Here is a 22,035-nt window from a genome sequence, read left to right as displayed (position 1 = left end):
AACCCACGAAGTAATTAGCCAAATGTTCACCTTGAAATTTCGGTCCAATTTTCCCCTAGGGAAGGTAACTGCTTGCTGAGTTGGGACCCTTATTTGACCTCTCAAATCTGCCCAGAAAATTCTGCTAAATTAATCTTGGCCTCTCTTCAATAAACCCAGAAAGGGTTTATCCTAGTTTTGACTCTCCAAAATTGACCCCCAAATGCTTGGCCCTCCTACACAAGCAAAAGATGTAACCTGTAGCAAACATTGTGTTTTGCTGCTCTGCCAAAATGCTGGAAAAGCCCCCACAACACTTCTCCAGACTCCACCACAAGTTTCAACCCCCAACTCCCTTCACTCCTCAACCGCTAAGTGTGCGTCCTCCAATAATTTTGTAGTACTTGTGCTATTTTTGCCAATCCTCTCCACAAACTCGCACTCCCTGCTGCTGGTACGAACTGGTATAGGTAGGACTCTCTCCTTGGGTTGGCACTCGAAGTCCACCGAAGCAAGGGTTGAGATCTCCGCTCGGAGACACTCGTGTGCTAAACAACATTGCCGACTTGGCTTTAGCTCAAGCGTGCTATGCCAAAGACAATTTCTGAATAGATGAATGAAAATGACCAAAATGAGTGCCTCTTGCTCTATTTATCAAAAAGCCTCCAAGATTCCCATGTGGGCCCTGTTGACCATTGGAGTTGCACCTAATGATTATATGAAAGACTCCATGCCCAAGGATGATCCAAAGGACATTTGTAACATCAGATATCATCAGTCAATAGAGTTTTTTAAACTTTACTTCTATTTTCTCATCATCTTTTTTATATCCAGATTCGACACCCTGCGGGGAATTTTAATAAGTGATACTAGTAATGATGAGTTTTGAGTCTGTGCCTAGGATGTTGGGACTCGATCAACAAACGAGTACACCTTGGAGTGTTTTTTTATCTGGTTAATTATGTCTTCTTTTGCAGAAACGAATAGTTTTCTGGGTTTTTTCACTCACTTTTTACCCCAAAGTTGGGGTGACGGTTTGAAGGTTGATCCTCTATAACATCTTAGTGTTTAGAGTTGATGTATATTACCATACTACATCACACAAAAATTTTGTGGAATTTGGTTAGGTTTAGGTAGTCATTTTTAAATTTTTTAGATTTTTCGCACTACGGAAATTGCTAATAAAATTGTATTTGTAATGGAATAAATGATGTCTAGAGAAGTTGTATGGGGTATGAGTAATGGAATTTGCACCTCTCACCCTCAACTTTCTACTATGACACACTTTGAGGGGTTAAAAATGTGTTTTGAACCTTCAAAACCCACTTTTCCTAAGTTTAGTGGGAAATCTGGCAATTAATGAAGCCAAAAATTAAATAAATGGAGAAAAATAAATAATTAGACATGCTAAATGTTGTGGAAATGAGGTGGAAAATTATTGGGGAGTTAAAGTAAAGTCCTCCTAAAATCAAGGAAATGACGTGCTGAAATAAAATCAAATTTCTGGCATTAAATGAGAAAAATGCTTACTTGGAAATTCGAATTTGTGAAGTTAATGCACATTTGGGAGGATTTGGGTGAATATTTGGTGGATATTTTTGTGGGAAATTGTCCCCACACGGGTTACCACCCATATACACTTGTTATTCCATCATAAAGTTCGAATTTGACACATAACAATATAAAAAAATGATGTCCACTTGCCATAACTCGGTTTTTACACTTGGCATTGGAGCTCCATTCAACAAATTCAAATTTCTCTTTGAGATTGTCACCTCATGTCATTTGTTTAATCACTTTTACATTGTGGGATTGACTCCCATAGTTCTATATAATAGAGCTTTGAGCTCTCATTTGTATTGATTGAAAACGAGCTATTGTGCTTGAGGAATCGCTGCTCTCATATACACTTACGTTCTATTGCAATAAAAAACTTTGAGGTTTCACATATGAGGTGTTGTTCTTCTTGAGCAAGGTAATCTCTTGATCATTGTGTCTCATTTTCTACTTATGCTATTGTGTTCATTAGTTTCGATTGTGCTTTTAGAGATTTGTTAATGTGCAACTATCTCACATTGGCATTTGGTTTTTGAGAGTTTGCTCTAAATAAAGTTTTAGTTGATTTTCCAATAAATTTTTAAGATCTCTTTATTATTGTATTTCTTTTAACCCATGTGGATCTAATGTTTATTTGAAGTTGTGTAGAGACATCTCTTGGATCAAGCCTCAAGAGTGGGGAAATTCTTGGAGGTGTTGGAAATACTAAGGTGGGGGGGGGGGGGGGTGAATTAGTATTCCTTAGCAATTAGCACTTCTAATTTTTTTCAGAGCATTAATTAATCTTCAATTATTATTAATGTTTATGCAATAATAACAGTAAATGAAAGAACACATAAGACACAAGAATTTTAGGTGGAAAACCCCCTCCGGATCAAAAACCACTGGACGCTTTTCTAATAAATTCTTAAATCTTCAGCCCCAACTGAAATGAAAGCAACAACTTCTTAGAATTCTAGAAAAACATTTTTCTCCCACTGCCACTGGAAGGACGCTCCAACGCCCTGGCTTCTTCAGTAGTCAACTGAATGGATGCCCCAACGTCTTAGACCAACCTACCACGCTGAAGTGTTCACAGGCTCCAACCTGTAGGCGGCTTCATGCACCAGCCTAGCACTTCCCTGCCATCCTATAATGATTGAAATGAGACAAGAGTGTGGATTCTCGTACCAAGGACAACGATCCACGATACAATATGATTTACAATGATTTTGACCGATCACCCAATCACACTATGACTTGCAACCCAACCATGACATCATCCCAACAAAGACTCCTATACCTCCCAATAATGCCTTTTCGGCTCTAGGTAGATTGACTCTTTTACAATAATGACTCTTCCTATGATGACACTTTTACAACTTTACAATGATGACTCTTGGCCTTGACATTTCTTCACAATATATGGATGTTTGTCATGTCTTCAAAGGATGTCCTGCATCAATGCTTCCTTTGATTTGATACTTCTACTCTTGAATTCTTTCTTGAAGTTGTACTTGAATCTTCTTCTACCTACATGCAAAATTTGCTCGGCGAAACCAATCCCAAAATAGAACAAAATACCCTTCAACTTACCTCTGCCTTCAAAACACATGTAAGTGCATAATAATGAATAAATACAAATTAAAATTACAATGTGTACCTGAAGTGTGCTTGTCACTTTTGTTGTCGACTAGTTGCAGCAGTAGACAAAGAATCCCACTCTTGATATAGGCCTGGACTCTATGCAAGACTATATCCAAAACTGACCTAAAGATATATACAATAAAAATTGATGACAAACCCTAGACTTGTGATGGACCAAGTTCTAAGTACAACAACAGAGACCATTCTATATCTATGACAAGACAAGTAACATGAACTTACAACATCATATAGATTTAGCAAACTTGGTGTAGCATCAAGAATATGTAGCATAAAATGTGTAGTATCAAGAATAGGACATCTGAAAAACTAATTGTGACATGTAGAGACATAGAGATATAACCGAGACACTGTATATACTTACATTGTCCTGCAAAACATATGTGAGAGAGGATACTCAAAATTCAAATGTAGACATTAATCATACATACCTCGCTGTAGGAGACTTACCCTTGACTATTGATGTGTGGTCCTTACTGTAGTGATCCTTTAATGCATGATTTTTCTTGCCTTCTAGGAGATCGATATTGAATGTGTTGTACCTATGTAATTTTAGATCTCCAGGGTCTGACATTTTGTCCTATGGTAGCCCTTTGAGTCCTCCTTGTAACCCCACAGGTCTGATCAAGATTGGATTCTTCAAGAAAGAGTTATGCCCAATCTCCCACGATGACTTGATTATAGCCTAGTTCAGTAGAGCGAACTTGTACGAAGTGCCATGTGTCACTGTTGCAACCTTTGGCCATGAAAATGCTACTCAAGAAACTGCAGCCTGTCCTCTTTCTGTGACTATTTACGAAATTTGAATCCAATGGTCAGAGAGAAAGTTATGACTATTTTTCCAACGTCGCCTGTTTGACATTGAATTCGTGAGCCTGCAAAAACCCTAACTTCCTCAGATCATATCTCCGAAAATATAGCGAACCAAGATTTGAAATTCAGTCACGAAGTTCATCAATATTTCAGCTCAAATGGGTTTTAATTTCAGCTTTTGAAGCTTCGTAGAAAAAATGTTATAGCGAAAATGCCACGATGTCCTGTTTGAAGCCACAAAATCCCTACTAGAGGATATGAGGGTCATTATTTATATGAATTTCTTGAGTTGAGAGGGTCCTCAACAAGTGAACGTTGGAGGGATTTTAGGAGCAAAATAATATTATTAATTATTGACTATTCAATGACTACAACCAATTATGAGTGCCATGCCACAACCCCATAGGGTTTTAGCCCACTCACTGGGGTTACTAACTTCAAACGCAAATAACTCTCAAACCGTGAAGAACTGGGAGGCGTACCATATATCAACTGAAACATCTTGACGAGTAGAATCCATCGAGAAGATATTTGACGCAAAATAATATGAATTGTCAAGTCAAAATGCCCTTGCAAGATCGAGATAGCCCCTGGTGTTTCTTGGGTTGACATCAATGACAACCATTAATCAAGAATTTCCCCCTTTGGCATTGATGGCAACACAAGTACCCCCCGCGATCATGACACCTCTTCCTATTGCCTTCTCTCCCCCTTTGTCATCAATGGCAAAGGGTAACTCCCCTCGACAAACAGCCATTCCGCGGACCTGTACACACCTCCACTCCCCCTTTCTACTCTAGCAGATAAGAGAAAGAGTCTAATGAAAACTTGGGAGAATCCCAAGATTTTGGCGAAGATACTCTAATGCTTCACAAGGTAATGGTTTGGTAAAGATGTCAGCAGTTTGTTCCTTTGTGCCAACGTATTCAAGCTTGATATTCCTTTCGGCAACTTGCTCTCTAGCGAAACGATATTTAATCGGAACGTGCTTCGTTTTGGAATGCTTCACAGGATTCTTGGAGATACTCATGGCGCTGGTGTTATCTCAAAAGATGGGAATAGGCTCATCAAACTTGACTTGAAGATCTTGCAAAGTTTGCTTCATCCAAAGAGCTTGAGTACAACAAGCTACTGCCGTGACATATTTTGCTTTTGCTGTGGATAACAAGATTGAAGTCTTCTTTTTACTTAACCATGAAACAAGACAATCACCTAGATAGGATGCTCCTCCACTGGTACTCTTACGATCATCAACACTTCCCGCCCAATCTGCATCTGTATAAGCTTGTATGACCAGATGATTTCCTTTGGGATACCATAGACCATATTCCCTTGTGCCCTTAAGATACCAAAGAATTCTTTTGACGACAATAATATGAGATTCTTTTGGTGCTTCTTGGAATCTTGCTACTTGTTCAACACTCTACATCACTTCAGGTTGGGAGGCTGTCACATATAAGAGACTACCAACCATGGATCTATACAACCTTTGGTCCACATCCTTTGATGAATTTTCTAAGCTTAACTTGCAACATGTTACCATGGGGGTAAGGATTGGCTTGCAATCTTCCATCTAGAATTTCTTGAGCATTTCTTTGATGTAGTTGGTTTGATATATGAACATTCTGTTACGAATAAAATATATAAATAATATAAATATAAGTAACGAGGATAATTGTAATAATGATTAGTAGTTAGGTTAAAGAGGCATGTCTAAATAGGACATGACTCTCCATGAAGAGACACTTGCTTGGTATATAAGCAGGCCTCTCGTTCTCATTGTAATTATCATTCAATTATTAATAAGATATTTTACATAATTCTGTTTATTACTGAGTTTTATACTTCATCTGGTAATAAAGCCTTGCAGGTATCTAAAAAAGAAGAAGATAAAAATTAATAAATTTGAAGGTATAATAACAAAAAAAAAGAAGAGAAAGGAAGCAATATATATATAAAAAAGGGAATTTATTAAGAAAAAAGTGATTTAAAAAGTATTTAAATATTCAAGAAGCAAAAATGGAGTCTAATACAAAAATGAAAGCCATAAGATTCTCAAAAACCTTACTCAGAGACGGTAAAGCGTTATTTAACATTAAAGGAAATCTCGCAGGAAAAGATGTTATTATTTTTATTTCTTCGGCAGAAGATGCAAATTATATAACTCTTAAAATTGCAAACCAATTAGTGATCCCGGAGTCAAATATAACTGAAAAATTAGACTTTTTTCGCAATAAAATATATGACATAGCCAATTTACAGTTAAACATTGAAGATTATACATTTGTATCGCAATTCTCAGTTCAAACCCTATGGAACAATCAAGGTGATGTTATTTTGGGATCACCCTGGATGGAAACGGTAGGATCTGTCATCTTAAATACGAAGAAAAAGTTTTTGATATTTTCCCACAAGAAGAAAAAAATAGCACTCCAAGATGTTACACTAAAACCAAATTTAGTAACGCCGGAAGATATATCAGATATTTCAAAAGTAATTTCTCAAGAAGGTAAAAAAGTATTACAAAATATGCAAAATGAAATTGACAAAATCACTTTCGACAAAATTGAAGAAGTTTCTCGACTTAAAAACCATAGTGAAAAATTACTGAGCAAATTAAGAAACTTAAGGATGATAAGAAAGCATTAAAAGACAAGCTGGAACAATTCACTCAAGAAGAAATATCGAAATCCGTAGTCGTAACAGTTCAAGTTGATGACAAAACGACAAATACCGATCCAGCACAACTCAGGAAGAAGACAAGCAAGTTGAAGAAAAGACGCGCTTAGATGTTGCACTTCAGATGATAAACACCCCAAGTGAAGGTTTGGTAACGAACTCAACAACATCATTCCCTAAAGCAAATAAAAAAATTTCCACACACTTAATAAGTGAAAGTCAAACCAAAAAAGTTTCGTATCAACATCTGAATCACGAGAGTAGACAATTCAATGAAGCTACCTATATGTACCATTCAGACCAGAAACACCAAATTGATGTTTCAGAGAATAATGACGTAAAATCAATCTCGTCTTATGTTGACAAGTCGTTACAAAATTCCAGTGATCAGAATATTACACAGAAGATTAATCTGGGATGGTCTGATCCCTTCTCAGTGCGACAATTTTGTTTGTCACTTAGAAGATCATATCAACATGTATCGACGAAGATGGCTATTCCGAGACAAAAAGACTTTCGAAGCCGAAAAAGAGATCAAGCCTTTTTCATTAACAAGCTTCGAGGACAAAGCTTTTTGAGGAGGAAGGCAATGTTACAAATAAAATATATAAATAATATAAATATAAGTAATGAGGATAATTGTAATAATGATTAGTTAATAATGATTAGTAGTTAGGTTGAAGAGGCATGTCTAAATAGGGCATGACTCTCCATGAAGAGACACTTGCTTGGTATATATAATATAAGCGAGCCATGTCTAAATAGGACATGACGCTCCATGAAGAGACACTTGCTTGGTATATAAGCAAGTCTCTCGTTCTCATTGTAATTATCATTCTCATTCTTATTCATATATTTAATATATAATATTTGTATCCTGATGGATATCTTTATATTCCAAGCCTTCTGGAGTAATTAATCTTGTAGAAGGAACTTTGTTCGCTTCATATTCCTTTATCCTGCTGAGAAATCTAAAGCCCTAAAAAGTATTTCAGTTCACCAATCATAGACATTTCAAACTCACTTTGCATTTTTGTGGCAAAGTCTTTAGTTAATCTGTCATCAATGATTCCAAATATTATATCATCCACATATACTTCGATAATTGTTAGGTTATTTCAATCCACTTTCACATAAAGATTGTTGTCAACGCTTCCTTTCTTGAATCCCTGTTGATGTAGATATCCGTCAAGATGAGCATACCAAGCCCTAGGAGCTTGCTTGAGACCATATAGAGCCTTATTTAATTTGCAGGCGTAGTCTTCTTTGCCAAAGAGCAGAAAACCTTTGGGTTGTTCAATATAAACTTCTTCCTCCAATTCACCATTTAGAAAAGCTAACTTAACATGCATTTGGTAGACCTTGATTTTTCTCGAGCAAGCATAAGTGAGAAACATCCTGATAACTTCCATTCTGGTAGCGGGAGCAATGTTTCTTCAAAATTGATTCCTTCAACCTGTGCATATCCTTTGTCGACTAATCTTGCCTTGTTCTTGGTAACCTGTAATCCTTCAATTGTTTTGCTCCCCCTGAACCTGTGATGAAACTGCGATCTTGTTCAAACTACCTTCTTGTCAATCGTAGACTTGTGCCATATACTGCTGCATAGACTCCTCCTGTACAAACATTAAGGAGTCAACAAGCCAAATTGTTCAAAATAGTGAGTCACCTAACAGGCCATCTTGACTTGAGTCATTATCTGAAGCAACTGCTAATTCCTCATGACCTTTTTCTTTTACAAATCCTGAAAGCATAACTGCTGAAACCTTGTTATCTGCTTTGTCTTCCTGTACCTGTTTCCTTTTCCAGACCTTCTTATTCCTGCAATCTCGAGCCATGTGCCCATAGTTATGACACTTGAAGCATTCAATGTTGTCCATAGGTGATTCCATCTGATATCTGCAACTGCGAGCACTATGGCCATAGTTATGGCATTTGAAACATTCAATATTTGGCCCATCTAACACGTATTCTCTTCTGACAAAATCATCGTGGAACCTGTCTCGTGATCCTGCAAACTTGCTTCTAGGGTTTTGCAGATAATGATTGTACCTGTCAAAAACTTCACAATCCCTAGCCATATGTCCATAGTTAGCACATAAAAAGCAATAACCATTAAATAAATGAACATACCTGGAATATTTTTCATTCTTCTTTGGAGGCGGTGTTGTAGTTTGTTGTGGTCCTTTGTTCTTGATTGCTTTGGTCTTGTTCTTTGGAGTTGCAACGTTCTGCTTTGGCTTTTTACTTTGATCAACTTCCTTCTTAGAATCACCTTGCAAATATGTGGAGCTTGTACCTTCATCAATTGGAGCTTTACCATCTTTAATTGCCTTCATTTTTGCTTCTTCATCTGTCTTATCTTGTAAGTGTTCTTTTTGCGATCCCTTGAGTTTGTTGATCTCATCACGGGTTGCATCAAGTTCTTGCTTTTGAGCAAGATCTTCTTGAAACCATATTTTCAAGATCTTCCCTCTTTTTTTTGCCTTCTCAAACTGTAGCTTGAGAAGAGTGGTCTTCTCTACTTCTCTGTTGAGAACCTGTATTTGTTCCTTCTGCTTCTCATTTTCAATCCTGAACCTGCTTGTTTCTACTGAAGATGTTTCTAATTCCTTTTGCTTTTGGTCAATAGAGGATATGTATCTTTGATCAGATTACTTCCTTGCAATTTCTGCTTCCTGCATCTGTTGTGTGATCTTGCTAGTCTTTGCAAACGTTGTGTTGAGTTCTTGTTGCTTTTGTTGGATCTCTCCCTTGAGGTCTTGTGTCGCTGTATTCTTGATTTCTTCCAATTGAGTTCTAAGACTACTAATCATCTTCTCAGACTCTTCATTTTCTTTGATGAGTTCTTTTGCTGTCTTCAATTCTGCTTCCAAAAGTCTTGTCTTTTCCTTTTGACTTTTGAGTTCCTTTATCACCTTGATCACTTGATTTTGAAACTCTGTTTTACTCATTTCTCCCATTTCTTCATCATAATCAGAAGGATCCGAATTTTCAATAACATCTTGACCTGATTGCTTTGTTGAATAGAGATTATGAAGCTTTTCCCAAAGAGCTTTAGCTATTGAACATTGACCAACTTTTGTTTTTTACAGAATTTGGCAAAACATTCAAAATTACATTCATGACCTTTGAATTGTACCTTTTAGCTTCGTCGGTAGATGTGTCTCCAGAAACAATTGATTCCCATACTCCATGTGCCTGCAAATGTACTTCCATCCTGGATTCCCATATCCAATAATTATCTGCATCAAAATCAGGGGTTGGTACACAATACTCACTTTCTTTAGATTTTGTTGTACCTATACCTTCCTTTGAAATCCTTGTAACCTGCTTCTTTGACTTTCCCATCTCTATAATTGATTTCCAGCGGTTAAGCTGTTACTGAAGGAACCAGGCTCTGATACCAATTGTTGGAAATACTAAGAGGGGGGGTGAATCAGTGTTCCTTAGCAATTAGCACTTTTAAATTTTTCAGAGAATTAGTTAATATTCAATTATTATTAATGTTTATGCAGTAATAATAGTAAATAAAAGAACATAGTAGACACAAGTATTTTAGTTGGAAAACCCCCTACGGGTCAAAAACCACTGAACACTTTTCTAATAAATTCTTTAATCTTCAGCCCCAACTAAAATGAAAACAACAACTTCCTAGAATTCTAGAAAAATCTTCTCCAACTCCCACTGGAAGGACGCCCCAATGCCTTGGTTTCTTCAGTAGTCAACTGAATGGATGCCCCAACATCCTAGACCAACCTACCACCCTGAAGTGTTCACATGCTCCAACCTGTAGGCGACTTCATGCACCAGCCTAGCACCTCCCTGCCACCCTATAATGACTGAAATGAGACAAGAGTGTGGATTCCCGTACCAGGGACAACGATCCACGATACAATATGATTTACAATGATTTTGACCAAACACCCAATCACACTATGACTTGCAACCCAACCATGACATCATCCCAATAGAGACTCCTATACCTCCTAATAATGCCTTTTCGACTCTAGGCAGATTGACTCTTTTACAATAATGACTCTTCCAATGATGACACTTTTACAACTTTACAATGATGACTCTTGGCCTTGACACTTCTTCACAATATATAGATGGCTGTCATGTCTTCAAAGGATGTCCCACTGCAATGCTTCCTTTGATTTGATACTTCTGCTCTTGAATTCTTGCTTGAATTTGTACTTGAATCTTCTTCTACCTGCATGCAAAATTTGCTTGGCGAAACCAATCCCAAAACAAAACAAAATACCCTTCAACTTACCTCTGCCTGCAAAACACATGTAAGTGCATAATAATGAATAAATACAATTTAAAATTACAATGTGTACCTGAAGTGTGCTTTTCACTTTTGTTGTCGACTTGTTGCAGCAGTAGACAAAGACTCCCACTCTTGATATAGACCTGGACTCTATGCAAGACTATATCCAAAACTGACCTAAATATATATACAATAAAAACTGATGACAGATCCTAGACTTGTGATGGACCAAGTTCTAAGTACAACAACAGAGACCATTCTATCAACTATGACAAGACAAGTAACATGAACTTACAACATCATATAGATTTAACAAACTGGGTGTAGCATCAAGAATATGTAGCATAAAATGTGTAGTATCAGGAATAGGACATCCAAAAAACTAATTGTGACATATAGAGACATAGAGATATAACCGAGACACTGTATATACTTACGTTGACCTGTAAAACATATGTGAGAGATGATACTCAAAATTCAAATGTAAACACTAATCATACATACCTTGCTATAGGAGACTTACCTTTGACTATTGGTGTGTGGTCCTTATTGCAGTGATCCTTGAATGCATGCTTTTTCTTGCCTTGTAGGAGATCGATATTGAATCTGTTGTATCTATGTAATTTCGGATCTCCAGGGTCTGAAATTTCGTCTTGTGATAGCCCTTTGAGTCCTCTTTGCAACCCCACGGGTCTGATCAAGATTGGATTCTTCAAGTAAGAGTTATGCCTAATCTCCCACAATGACTGGATTATAGCCTAGTTCAGTAGAACGAACTTGTACGAAGTGCCACGTGTCACTGTTGTGACCATCGGCCTTGAAAATTCTACTCAAGAAACTATAGTCTATCCTCTTTCTGTGACTATTTACAAAATTTGAATCCAATGCTCAGAGAGAAAGTAATGACGATTTTCCCAACGTCACCTGTTTGAGATGGAATTCGAGAGCCTAAAAAAACCCTAACTTCCTCAGATCATATCTCCAAAAATATAGCGAACCAAGATCTGAAATTCGGTCACGAGGTTCATCAAGATTTCGACTCAAATGGGTTTTAATTTTAGCTTCTGAAGCTTCGTAGAAAAAAAGTTATAGCGAAAATGCCACGATGACCTGTTTGAAGCCACAAAATCCCTACTAGAGGAGGATATGAGGGTCATTATTTATATGAATGTCTTGAGTTGAGAGGGTCTTCAACAAGTGAACGTTGGAGGGATTTTAGGAGCAAAAATATATTATTAATTATTGACTATTCAATGAAAACAACTAATTATGAGTGCCATGCCACAACCCCATAGGGTTTTAGCCCAATAACTGCGGTTACCAACTTCAAACGCAAAAAACTCTCGAACCGTGAAGAACTGGGAGGCATACCATATATCAACTCAAACATCTCGACGAGTAGAATCCATCGAGAAGATATTCGACTCAAAATAATATGAGTTGTCAAGTCAAAATGCCCTTGCAAGATTGGGGTAGCCCCTGCTTGGGTTGACATCAATGACAACCACTGATCAACAGAAGGAATCATCCCTTCTTGAGCAAGTTCATTGAAGAACCCGCATTTGTCATCTCCCAAGGCTTCATCTTACGATTTTGTGTTGCAGGGATCCTTGGCTTTTAGTTTGTGTTTTAAAATCCAATTTCAATTAAAATCATTTGTCTCATGATTTGTCTCGATTTCCTGTGCTAATAACGATTTTATTTTGTTGCTTAAGAGCATGTTGAAAATTAGGCAAGAATTGGACTTTTGCTCCATTTCCTTAGTCTAAATTTTGTAGAATATTTGTAGATTATATTTGCTAATTTTCCTCTTTGGTTTACACGTTTGAGTGTTGGTTTTGCAGAAAATTCAAATCTATTTGTGGACTATGCTCACCTTTTGTGTTGGCAGGATTGAGGAAGCTAAAGTTTGAAACTCTAGCTATTTGTTGTAGGACTTGTTGACCATTGGAGTGGCACCTGATGATTATATGAAGACTTCATGCCGAAGGATGATCCAAAGGACACTTGTACCATTAGATATCGTCAGTCAACAAAGTTTTTTAACTCTACTTCTACTTTCTCATCATCTTTCTTGTACCTAGATTCCACACCTTACGGGGAATTGTAATAAGTGATACTAGTAATGATGAGTTTTGAGTCTGTAACAGGCCTAGGATGTTGGAACTTTATTAACAAACGAGTACACTTTGGAGTGTTTTTTTTATCTGGTTAATTATCCATTTTTTTCAAAGATGGATAATTTTTTAGGTTTTTCACTCACGTTTTACCCCAAATCCTGGGTGACGGTTTGAAGGTTGAGCCCCTGACACATTTTAGTGTCTAGAGTCTATGTATGTTATCATACTAGATCACACAAAAAATTTCGTGGAATTTGGTTAGGTTTTGGTAGTCATTTTTTAATTTTTTAGATTTCTCGCCGGTTAAAAATTGCATATAAAATTGTATTTAAATTGTAATAAGTGTAGTCTAGAGAAGTTGTATGGGGTATGAGTAATCAAAATTGCACCTCACCTTCAACTTTCTACTATAACACACTTTGAGGGGTTAATAATGTGTTTTGGACCCTCAAAACCCACTTTTCCTAAGTTTAGTGGGAAATCTGGCAATTAATTAAGCTAAAAATGAAATAAATGGAGAAAAATAAATATCCACACATGCTAAATGTTGTGGAAATGAGGTGGAAAATTATGGGCGAGTTAAAGTGAAGTCCGAAGGTGACATGGACTCCTAAAATCAAGGAAATGACATGTGCTCAATTAAAATCGAATTTCTGGCATTAAATGAAAAAGCTACTTGGAAATTCGAATTTGTGAAGTTAATGCACATTTGGGAGGATTTGGGAAAATATTTGGTGGAGATTTTTGTGGGAAATTGTCTCCACATGGGTTACCACCCATATACACTTGTCATTCCACCATAAAATTCGAATTTGGCACGTAAGGGAAGAAGAAAATGATGTCCACTTGCTAGAATTCGATTTTCACTTGGAATTGGAGCTCCATTCAACAAATTCGAATTTATTTTTGGGATTGTCACCTCATGCCACTTGTTTAATCACTTCTACATTGGGATTGGCTCCAATGCCATTTGTCATTGTTATTTTTCATTGGGATTTGCTCCCAACTCTCTATATAATAGAGTCATGGGCTCTCACATTGTATAATATTGTTACTAGCTATTGTGCTTGCGGAAGTGCTGTTGCCTTGTACACTTTCAGAAATATCAATAAAGACTTTGGGGTTTCATTCATGAGGTGTTCTTCCTTTTCGAGTGTGATGAATTGTTGAGCATTGGTATAATTCCTTTTACTCATGCTTTGATTTAATTTGCTTCCATACGCTCTTGTAGATTTGTTAATGTAAAGTTATCTTGCATCGACATTTGATTTAGAAGTATGCTCTATGTATAGAATGCTGTAGTTGGTTTTAAATAAATCTCTAGAGTTTCTTATCATTGTTTATTATTAAATCTATATGGAACTAATTCTTGATTGAAGTTTTGTAAAGGGAACATCTTGTTGGGATTGCAGAATCAAGCGTGAGGGGAAGTCTTTGGAGAGACCAACGCACTCTTGATACATTCTTAAAGGAGCTCTCATTTGTTCTTTGAACCTTCATAATCTTATCTTACAAAGTGGTTTTGCAGGTATTTCGGCACATAGCTTGTACACAAGCCGAGAACTTCTAAATTTAAATATCTTTTAAAAAACATTGTACTTCATTTCTTTCATTTGCTATCTAAGAGTTTGAATATGGTAAGAAAAAACGAGAGTTTACTCTCTCTTTAGCTTAGCCTTTTGTAAATTATAATTGTACATATACATTTTATCTTGCTGATTTTTCCGTTAATACTTAACTTATTTTGTAGCCATTGTTTGGATTGTTTGCTAACTCTTGTGTGGAGATTTTGAAGAGAAACTTCTTGCAACATTTAACAAGTGTTTGCAGGACCTTTGGCAAGTGTTGGGGGTTCGATTTCCAAGGATGTTGTGAGCCTTTTTGAGGCTTATTTGGCCAAGTCGAGTTCACTAGAGGGCTGCCCATTTTCCTCTTTAAGCCGTGGGCATTTGGAGGAAACTCACACCTTGTTTCCTTTGCATAAGTTTTGTGAGATCTTGTCACTACTTTCTCAAAAAAGGAGGTCTAGTGTCCAAGTTTCAAGCAATTATTGTGATGACTATCCTTGAAGTATAATTGAGAACTTTGAAGGGTCCTCTTCTCATTGTAATATTAATAAAAGATCTAACTTGCTTGTGGGAGCTTGGGATTTCTCCCGTGGTATCCTATCTCCCCATTTAGAGGGAGGCTTCTCTTGGGTGGATTGACATTTGCATGGTTTAAGCTTTCATACTTCATTCACGTACATGCATGCTTTAATTAGGAATTAACATAACCTCACTATCACATTTCATTAAGTTAAAGTTTGTTACAATTTCATTTGAGCTTTGCATTATCTATCTCATTGTTGCTTGAAGCTACAAACTTACACTTTACTTTGGGCAATTCATCCTTTACATGCAAGCATTTTGTATTCTTAACAAACTTTGAGTCGTTTCCATTTACCTTCGTAAATTTTTTCATGAGCACTTGAATACGTGCTTCAATTTTATGCTACATTGTTATCTTGAATATTGGAGCAATTTATTGTCATTGTCTATTTGAAACAAATTTTACTTTTAAACAAATTACTTGTATCATTTTAATTCATTGATGAAACGCATGCAACACTTGTAAACTAATTTTATTCCTCAAATTGAAGTTATAATTGCAACCTATGTTGAACACTATTTCATTTTCAAGCATTGCAAATCAATCTCTTTGAAGCATTTGCATGTATCATTATTTTAATTTGGGGAATTAACACAATTTGCATTTCATCTAGGCATTTTAAGTGTAGGAAGGCTCCAAGCCTCATTAAAATTTTACTTCCAACATAAGTTGGTTTAAGTAGACATCTTAGAGATTCTCTACTCTTCTATTGACTCCTCACTGTGAGATCCATATCATTGGGCGAGGGTGAGGTCTGAGGATTGAAGAGTTAAATTGTAATCTTGTAGTAGAGCTAATTAATAAGATTAACCAAGAGCACTTTCCATTACATTTACTTTACTTGTTTTTTGATGGTTTGAGTTTTCATATGTAAAGTCTATTCCAAAAGCAAGTATTGTAATCATTTCAAACAAGTGTTTTCTTTTCATGTTTCAAGTCTAATTGCATATTGGTGTCTTGGTTTAACACTTCCTTTCTTTTACATTTCCAAGTTAATTACTAATTTTTGGGTTTTGACAAGATATGTTTCACATGTTTTGATTTATAAAGTTGATTATCTCAAAAGAATTTTGTATCTTACATATCTTGTGCTAACAATTCTTATTTACATTTCAGGGTTACTTTGTTTTCTCTTTTGAGAGCATTGCATTTTACTTTGAGCAAATATATCTTTAAATTGTTGAGCAAATTCCTTATAAGGCACTTGTTTTATGGTTTTTAATCATATTAATGATTGACATTGTTATTTCAAGTTGCTCACTCCATATTTGCCCATAAATCCTTAAAAGTAATCCATTTTCAATATAACACTCTCCTAGAAACTCACATCTTTTAACTTACTTTTCATTAGGGACCACCCCCCTTAGCTAACTTAGGAGATAGCTCAAATGGAGAGAATCTGGATTAGTGTGACAACCCCTTCTCTGATTTCCCTGCCACCAACCACCTTGTGGGGTTGAAGGCTTTTCTCACTAACTTATAGGTAAGTGTAGGCGGCAGGGTCAACAGGACCCCAAAAGTACTTGAGGATCAACTTCAGGGAAGCCATGAACAATCTTGGATAGCAACAAATTAGCTTGGCCGTGGGCCTTTGCACACTTGTAATTTTTAGATTTCAAGAGTTGTTTCTTGGCCATTGTGGTTACCACTTCTTGGAAGGAGTTCTTGGTTACGATAGACTCTTATTTTGTAATTGTTTCTACCATCTTTTGGACAGCCCATTAAGGGGCCCTCTACTTATTGTAAAAAATATAATAAAAGATCTATTTTTCTTATGGGAGTTTGGGTTTTACCCATGGCATCCGTTCTCTCCACTTAGGGAGAGAAACATGTGGGTGAATTAACTTTTGCATCTTCTCATTTTCCATTTTAATTGCACGCTTAAAATTTACACAACTTCACTCATCACATTTTTATTTTGTTCAGATAAGTTTGTTACAATTCAACTTAAGGTTTTGCGTTCTCCATTTTTTATGTTGATTTGAGCTACAAACACTTTACTTTGAAAAATCTATTTTTCACATGTTCATTAACTGAATTTTCTATAAGTCATTTTAATTTCATATTGCAAATTCAATTCCATTTCTTTTGCAAAGTTAATCAATCTTCAATTCACTTACCCACAAGCATTGTTATTTACTTACATGCAAGGCATCTCTCAAGTTTTATTTTCTTTTGGGTAAATCACAAAACTATCATAAGACAAAGCAAATATTTTTCACAAATCCTACATGTGTATGTAATCCTGTGTTTAAGGCAATTTCTATTATTTATTTGACTTTTTCAAATTACTTGCATGACATAGTAGACATATTAGATTAGTTGCATTGTACAAGCTTCCATAGTCTCTTCAAAATTAAACTCCAACTTAAGCTGGTTGTATAGACATTTAGGGACCCTCCACCTCTATTGACTTCTCACCATGAGATCCTAATTTTTTGGAGAGGGTGAGGTTTGAGGATTGGAGTTTAATTGAAATCTTGCTTTTAGAGTTTAACTAATAAAATTAAACAAGAGCACATTTACATCATCATTTTACTTTACTTGCAATTTCCCATTTTTTTCTTTTGATGTGTTTTGAGTTTCATTTGCAAATATCATTCTTTTCATTTCAAGAAGCATTTATGATGCAAGTATTCTTAATTCCTTTATTTTTGCAACTATTAGCTTTTCTTGTACTTGGAATATTCTCATTGGTGCAACACTATTTCAAGTTACTTCATGTATTTGCTACATTGATGATCATTATGCTCATGAGTAATTGATGTATCTTGTTATTTGGGGCATTCTCTTCCAATGTATTATTTCCTTTATAGTTGCAATTGGTGTTCATATGCATATTCTGGTCTAACATTTGAATTGTCTATCATTGTATCTTGATTTCATTTTTTGAGCAAGCTATTGTTATTGACTTGAAGGCACCGGTCTATACTTTGAATATATCATTGAAATTTGCGCATTTATATGCTTGCTTAATTCTTGGAAACGAGTTATTTTTGACAAGTAATCCAAATTAACGTTCCTCGTAGAACCTCATATCACTTTTAACTGAACTTTTCATTAGGGACCATCCCTCTTAGCTAATCTAGGAGATAGCTCAAACGGAGAGAGTCGGGATTAGTGTGACAACCCCTTTTCTGAGTTCCCCGCCACCAACCACACCTTGTGGGGTTGAAGGATTTTCTCACTGACTTGTAGGTAGGTGTAGGCGGCAAGGTCAATAGGCCCAACTCGCCTTTCCCCACCAATTTCGCTCCAATGAGAGTGTCTTCCACATGTGGGCTGTAATTCTCCATGGGGTGGCCCCCACGCTCCACTAATGCCACAATATTTCCCTTCCTTCCTAATGTTTGGGCCCCCACTTAATCCCAAAATTCATGCGGGACCTTCGAACCTACATCTCCTAAGTGCCAACATGAAATAAGACAAAATTGGGCAAGGTTGATATTTCCCTTAGCAATATTGTTAAGTGGGAATATCACACCTTAGCTGAGGTGACAGTGGGCTAATACTCCATTTGTTTCCCTTGGCCTAGCATTTTCCTTTTAGGTCCCCTGCTAGTTTGAGCAGTAACAAACTCGACACCCCACAAATCTGTCCGAAGTCCCCCCTTGTGCAATCCTTGGAAAGAGAAATTCGTTCTGCCCCAAATCAGTAATCTCCGACCCCCAAATTCTCCACAAGTTTTAATTTTCCCTTGGAGCCGCTATACTAAATTTCTCTTGACAAAACACCCCCAAAAGCCAGCGTAAATGAATGATATGATTTCCCTACTACGTCCTCCCCGAAGTATGAATTGTCTGAAGGAAACCTGCTGAATTGGGCTCCAACTCCACAATTCTTATTACCCAAGTAGTAATAGATGACTTCCCTAGAGTGGCAATCGAAGTCCACCGAAAGAAGGGTGAGCTCTCCCCTTGGAAAGCTCTGTGCTAAGCAACACTTGTGACCCAGCTAAGCAGCTTGAGCAACAAAGAAATTGGATGAGTGACAAAAGAACCCCAATAGCTACTATGCTCCTCCTATTTATAATTTTTCCTTGCCTCATGTGGGTCCCTCCATCCAATATTTCGATCTCCTTCCTTGGCAATTCAACTTTTCTCTCCAAGGGGAGTGTATTTCATGTGGGTGTGCCCCCCACATTCCACTAACAAAAGTATTTTGACCCCCTTCTCCTAAGTCTCATCTACAAAAATTCGTGGGCCCCCACAATAGCCAAAAATGTAAAGTTGTGAAATCGACTTTAGCAAAATTGTTCTAGGAAGGAACATTACATGCTAAGTTGATCCCTTCTACTATTATGGTTTGGAAAGGGACATTACAGGTCCAAGCAGTGAAGAATAAATTTGATGAAGAGAAAATGATCATCAAAATATTAAAAGAAAATTTAGCTACAACTCATAATGGAATGAAACAGGCAGACCAACTTAGATTAGAAAGAAGGTTTGAAGAAGGTGATTGGGTGTTTGTAAGACTCCAACCTTATAAGCAGTTATTCCTTCAACAAAAGGAAAAAACAATTTGGCTCCAAAATTCTATGGGCCTTTTCAAATCAATAAAAAAATTAGTGAAGTAGCCTGTGGGTTGAAGTTACTGGACAATTGTCACATCCATAATGTCTTTTGTGTGTCTTGCCTCAAGAAGGTGTTGGGACAAGCCTAACCTATTCAAATAGAGATTCCACACCTAGATGACGAAGGAAGAACTATTTTAGAACTTGAAGAAATTCTTGCAACTAAGGAAAAAGTGTTGCATTCCAGAACCATCAAAGAATACCTTGTCAAATGGAAAAACCTTCTAGAAGAAGATGCATCATGGGAAACAAAGAATTTTCGCCAACAATACCCCTCATTACCCTTGCTTTGAGGACAAAGCAATTTTAAATGGGATGTCAATGTTATAAACATAATAAATAATAATAAATTAACTACTTGATTAAAAACTCAAGGGGCACGCACCCTTTCACCTCGTGCTAATCAATGTTATGTAGTAAACGTCACGAGGGTTATTGTATTATCATTTCATATTCTTATTCAATATTAATAATAATTATTATCTCCACGTATTTTTCTTTGTAACAAACTATCAATGATCATTCAAAATCGTTTGTTTTATTTTCCTACCCTTGTTTTCGAATACCTCCCTATAGACCACCTAAAAATATAAAAAATTGTTTGTAAAGCCATTTGCAATCATACTCAAGGAGATTGCAATAGGTGGCATATCTTGTTTGTTGTTTTACTAGTGTGTTTTTGCATTAATCCTATAAATATCTAGTGAGGCATGGTGGCTGCAAATAAACATTTGTGCCTTTTGCATCCAAAATAATGAGTGTGATCCAAGGAATTTTGTGAATTTTCTTAGGTGTATTATTTAGAGAATGCACACAAGGAATCCAAAAAATATGTTTATACAAGTTTTGAATCTGGAAGATGACAAGGTACTGAAATATAAATTTGGAAAATAACAAAACACTGAAATCAAAAACTCATTTCTTTAGGTAGAGCCAAGTCAAATTTAGACTCCTGGAGAGAGAAGGGGCCTTTTTCCAATAAAATGTAGTACCAACAGGAACCACTAAAGCGAGATTACTGAAGAGGCTAGGAAGAGCCGAACCATTAGACAGAAACTGAGAAATGGGGAGTCAGTGACAAAGGGTGCCATGTAGAAGATATCTCTCTTGGAACCGTTCCTGGAGCAGTGAGTGGTGGCAAATAGAGTCAAGTGCTCAGAGAAATATTTACAGCTGTACGAAGAATGAAAAAAGCCAACTTACAATAGCTAAATAGATAAGATGTTTACAAAATAAGGGATGGAAAGAGCATACTACATAATAAGTGGCAAACATCTATAAACTGTTTAACCATAATATTCTATTCACCTCAAAACTTTCCTTTTGTGATTTTCAGTGAAAGGAAATTATATATTTTATATTCTTTCAATTGGACAAGGTTGAAAATAAATTTCTGAGCAAGCAGACTAAATTACACGAGAATTTTGTAAAGATAATGTTCTTTTTTGTTTGCCTCATTGTCCTCTTGCATTTCTGCAGCTCATGATATTGGTTGATGATGCTGGGGGAATTCTGCCTGCAATCAATCACTCCCCATGGAATGGTGTTACACTTGCAGACTTTGTGATGCCATTTTTTCTCTTCATTGTTGGTGTTTCCCTTGGAATTGTTTATAAGGTATATGATTGGATTCTATTTCCTTTCCCCTACCATGAGTTTTCTGATTGTTATTTGTTTAGATTGAAATTTCACACCAATTAATCTGAGATATTAGATTTTGCAAATAGGAATGATAAATTAGTCTCTTCAAAGTATCAGTTTCATGTCAGAGTTGTGATATGAGAAATAAACAGGCTTTCTGAATATTGCTTAGGTCCTAGAGAATTAATAATAAATCTTGTTGTTATCTTGTTACAAGATTAGATCTTTCTTTTTTTTGGTCTAGATTGTTGATACATGAGATATGATTCCTCTGAAGAAAATTTGTATTTCTAAATTGGCTACAGTTTGAAATCAATGGAAGGCATTTTAAAAGTGACAGGAATGATCTTATGTACCTTTCTTTCACTATATGCAAAACTATTATGATTATTTCTACAGTTGGATTGTATGTACTGTGCATAAGTGACAGTTATCCTATTTTATATACATTAGTGGTAAAATGACCTGGCTAAACGATAGGTGTCGTTTTCGTTTTTGGTTTGTGCAGAAACTGTCTAATAAGGTTGTTGCTACTCGAAAAGCGATTTTAAAGGCATTTAAACTCTTGATATTAGGAATTGTGCTTCAAGGTACTTTTTTTA

General features: G+C 36.3%; 1 protein-coding gene across 2 annotated transcripts in view; it reads left to right on the top strand.

Annotated features, from left to right (window-relative positions):
* Nucleotides 1-22,035, top strand: part of LOC149142210 (uncharacterized) — a 402,089-nt gene that overhangs the window by 31,585 nt on the left and 348,469 nt on the right. For both annotated transcript variants that reach the window (XM_089452873.1, XM_089452872.1), the window contains exons 2-3: nt 21,272-21,409; nt 21,942-22,023. In XM_089452873.1, the coding sequence (XP_089308999.1) occupies nt 21,272-21,409; nt 21,942-22,023 (220 nt within the window). The remainder of the gene's footprint in view (nt 1-21,271; nt 21,410-21,941; nt 22,024-22,035) is intronic.

Source organism: Pinus tabuliformis, chromosome X (assembly GCF_031772625.1).
Source record: "Pinus tabuliformis cultivar Carrire ecotype Pingquan chromosome X, CPIR1, whole genome shotgun sequence".
Classification (NCBI taxonomy): Eukaryota; Viridiplantae; Streptophyta; class Pinopsida; order Pinales; family Pinaceae; genus Pinus; species Pinus tabuliformis.
This window is presented reverse-complemented; position numbering and strand designations above follow the sequence as displayed.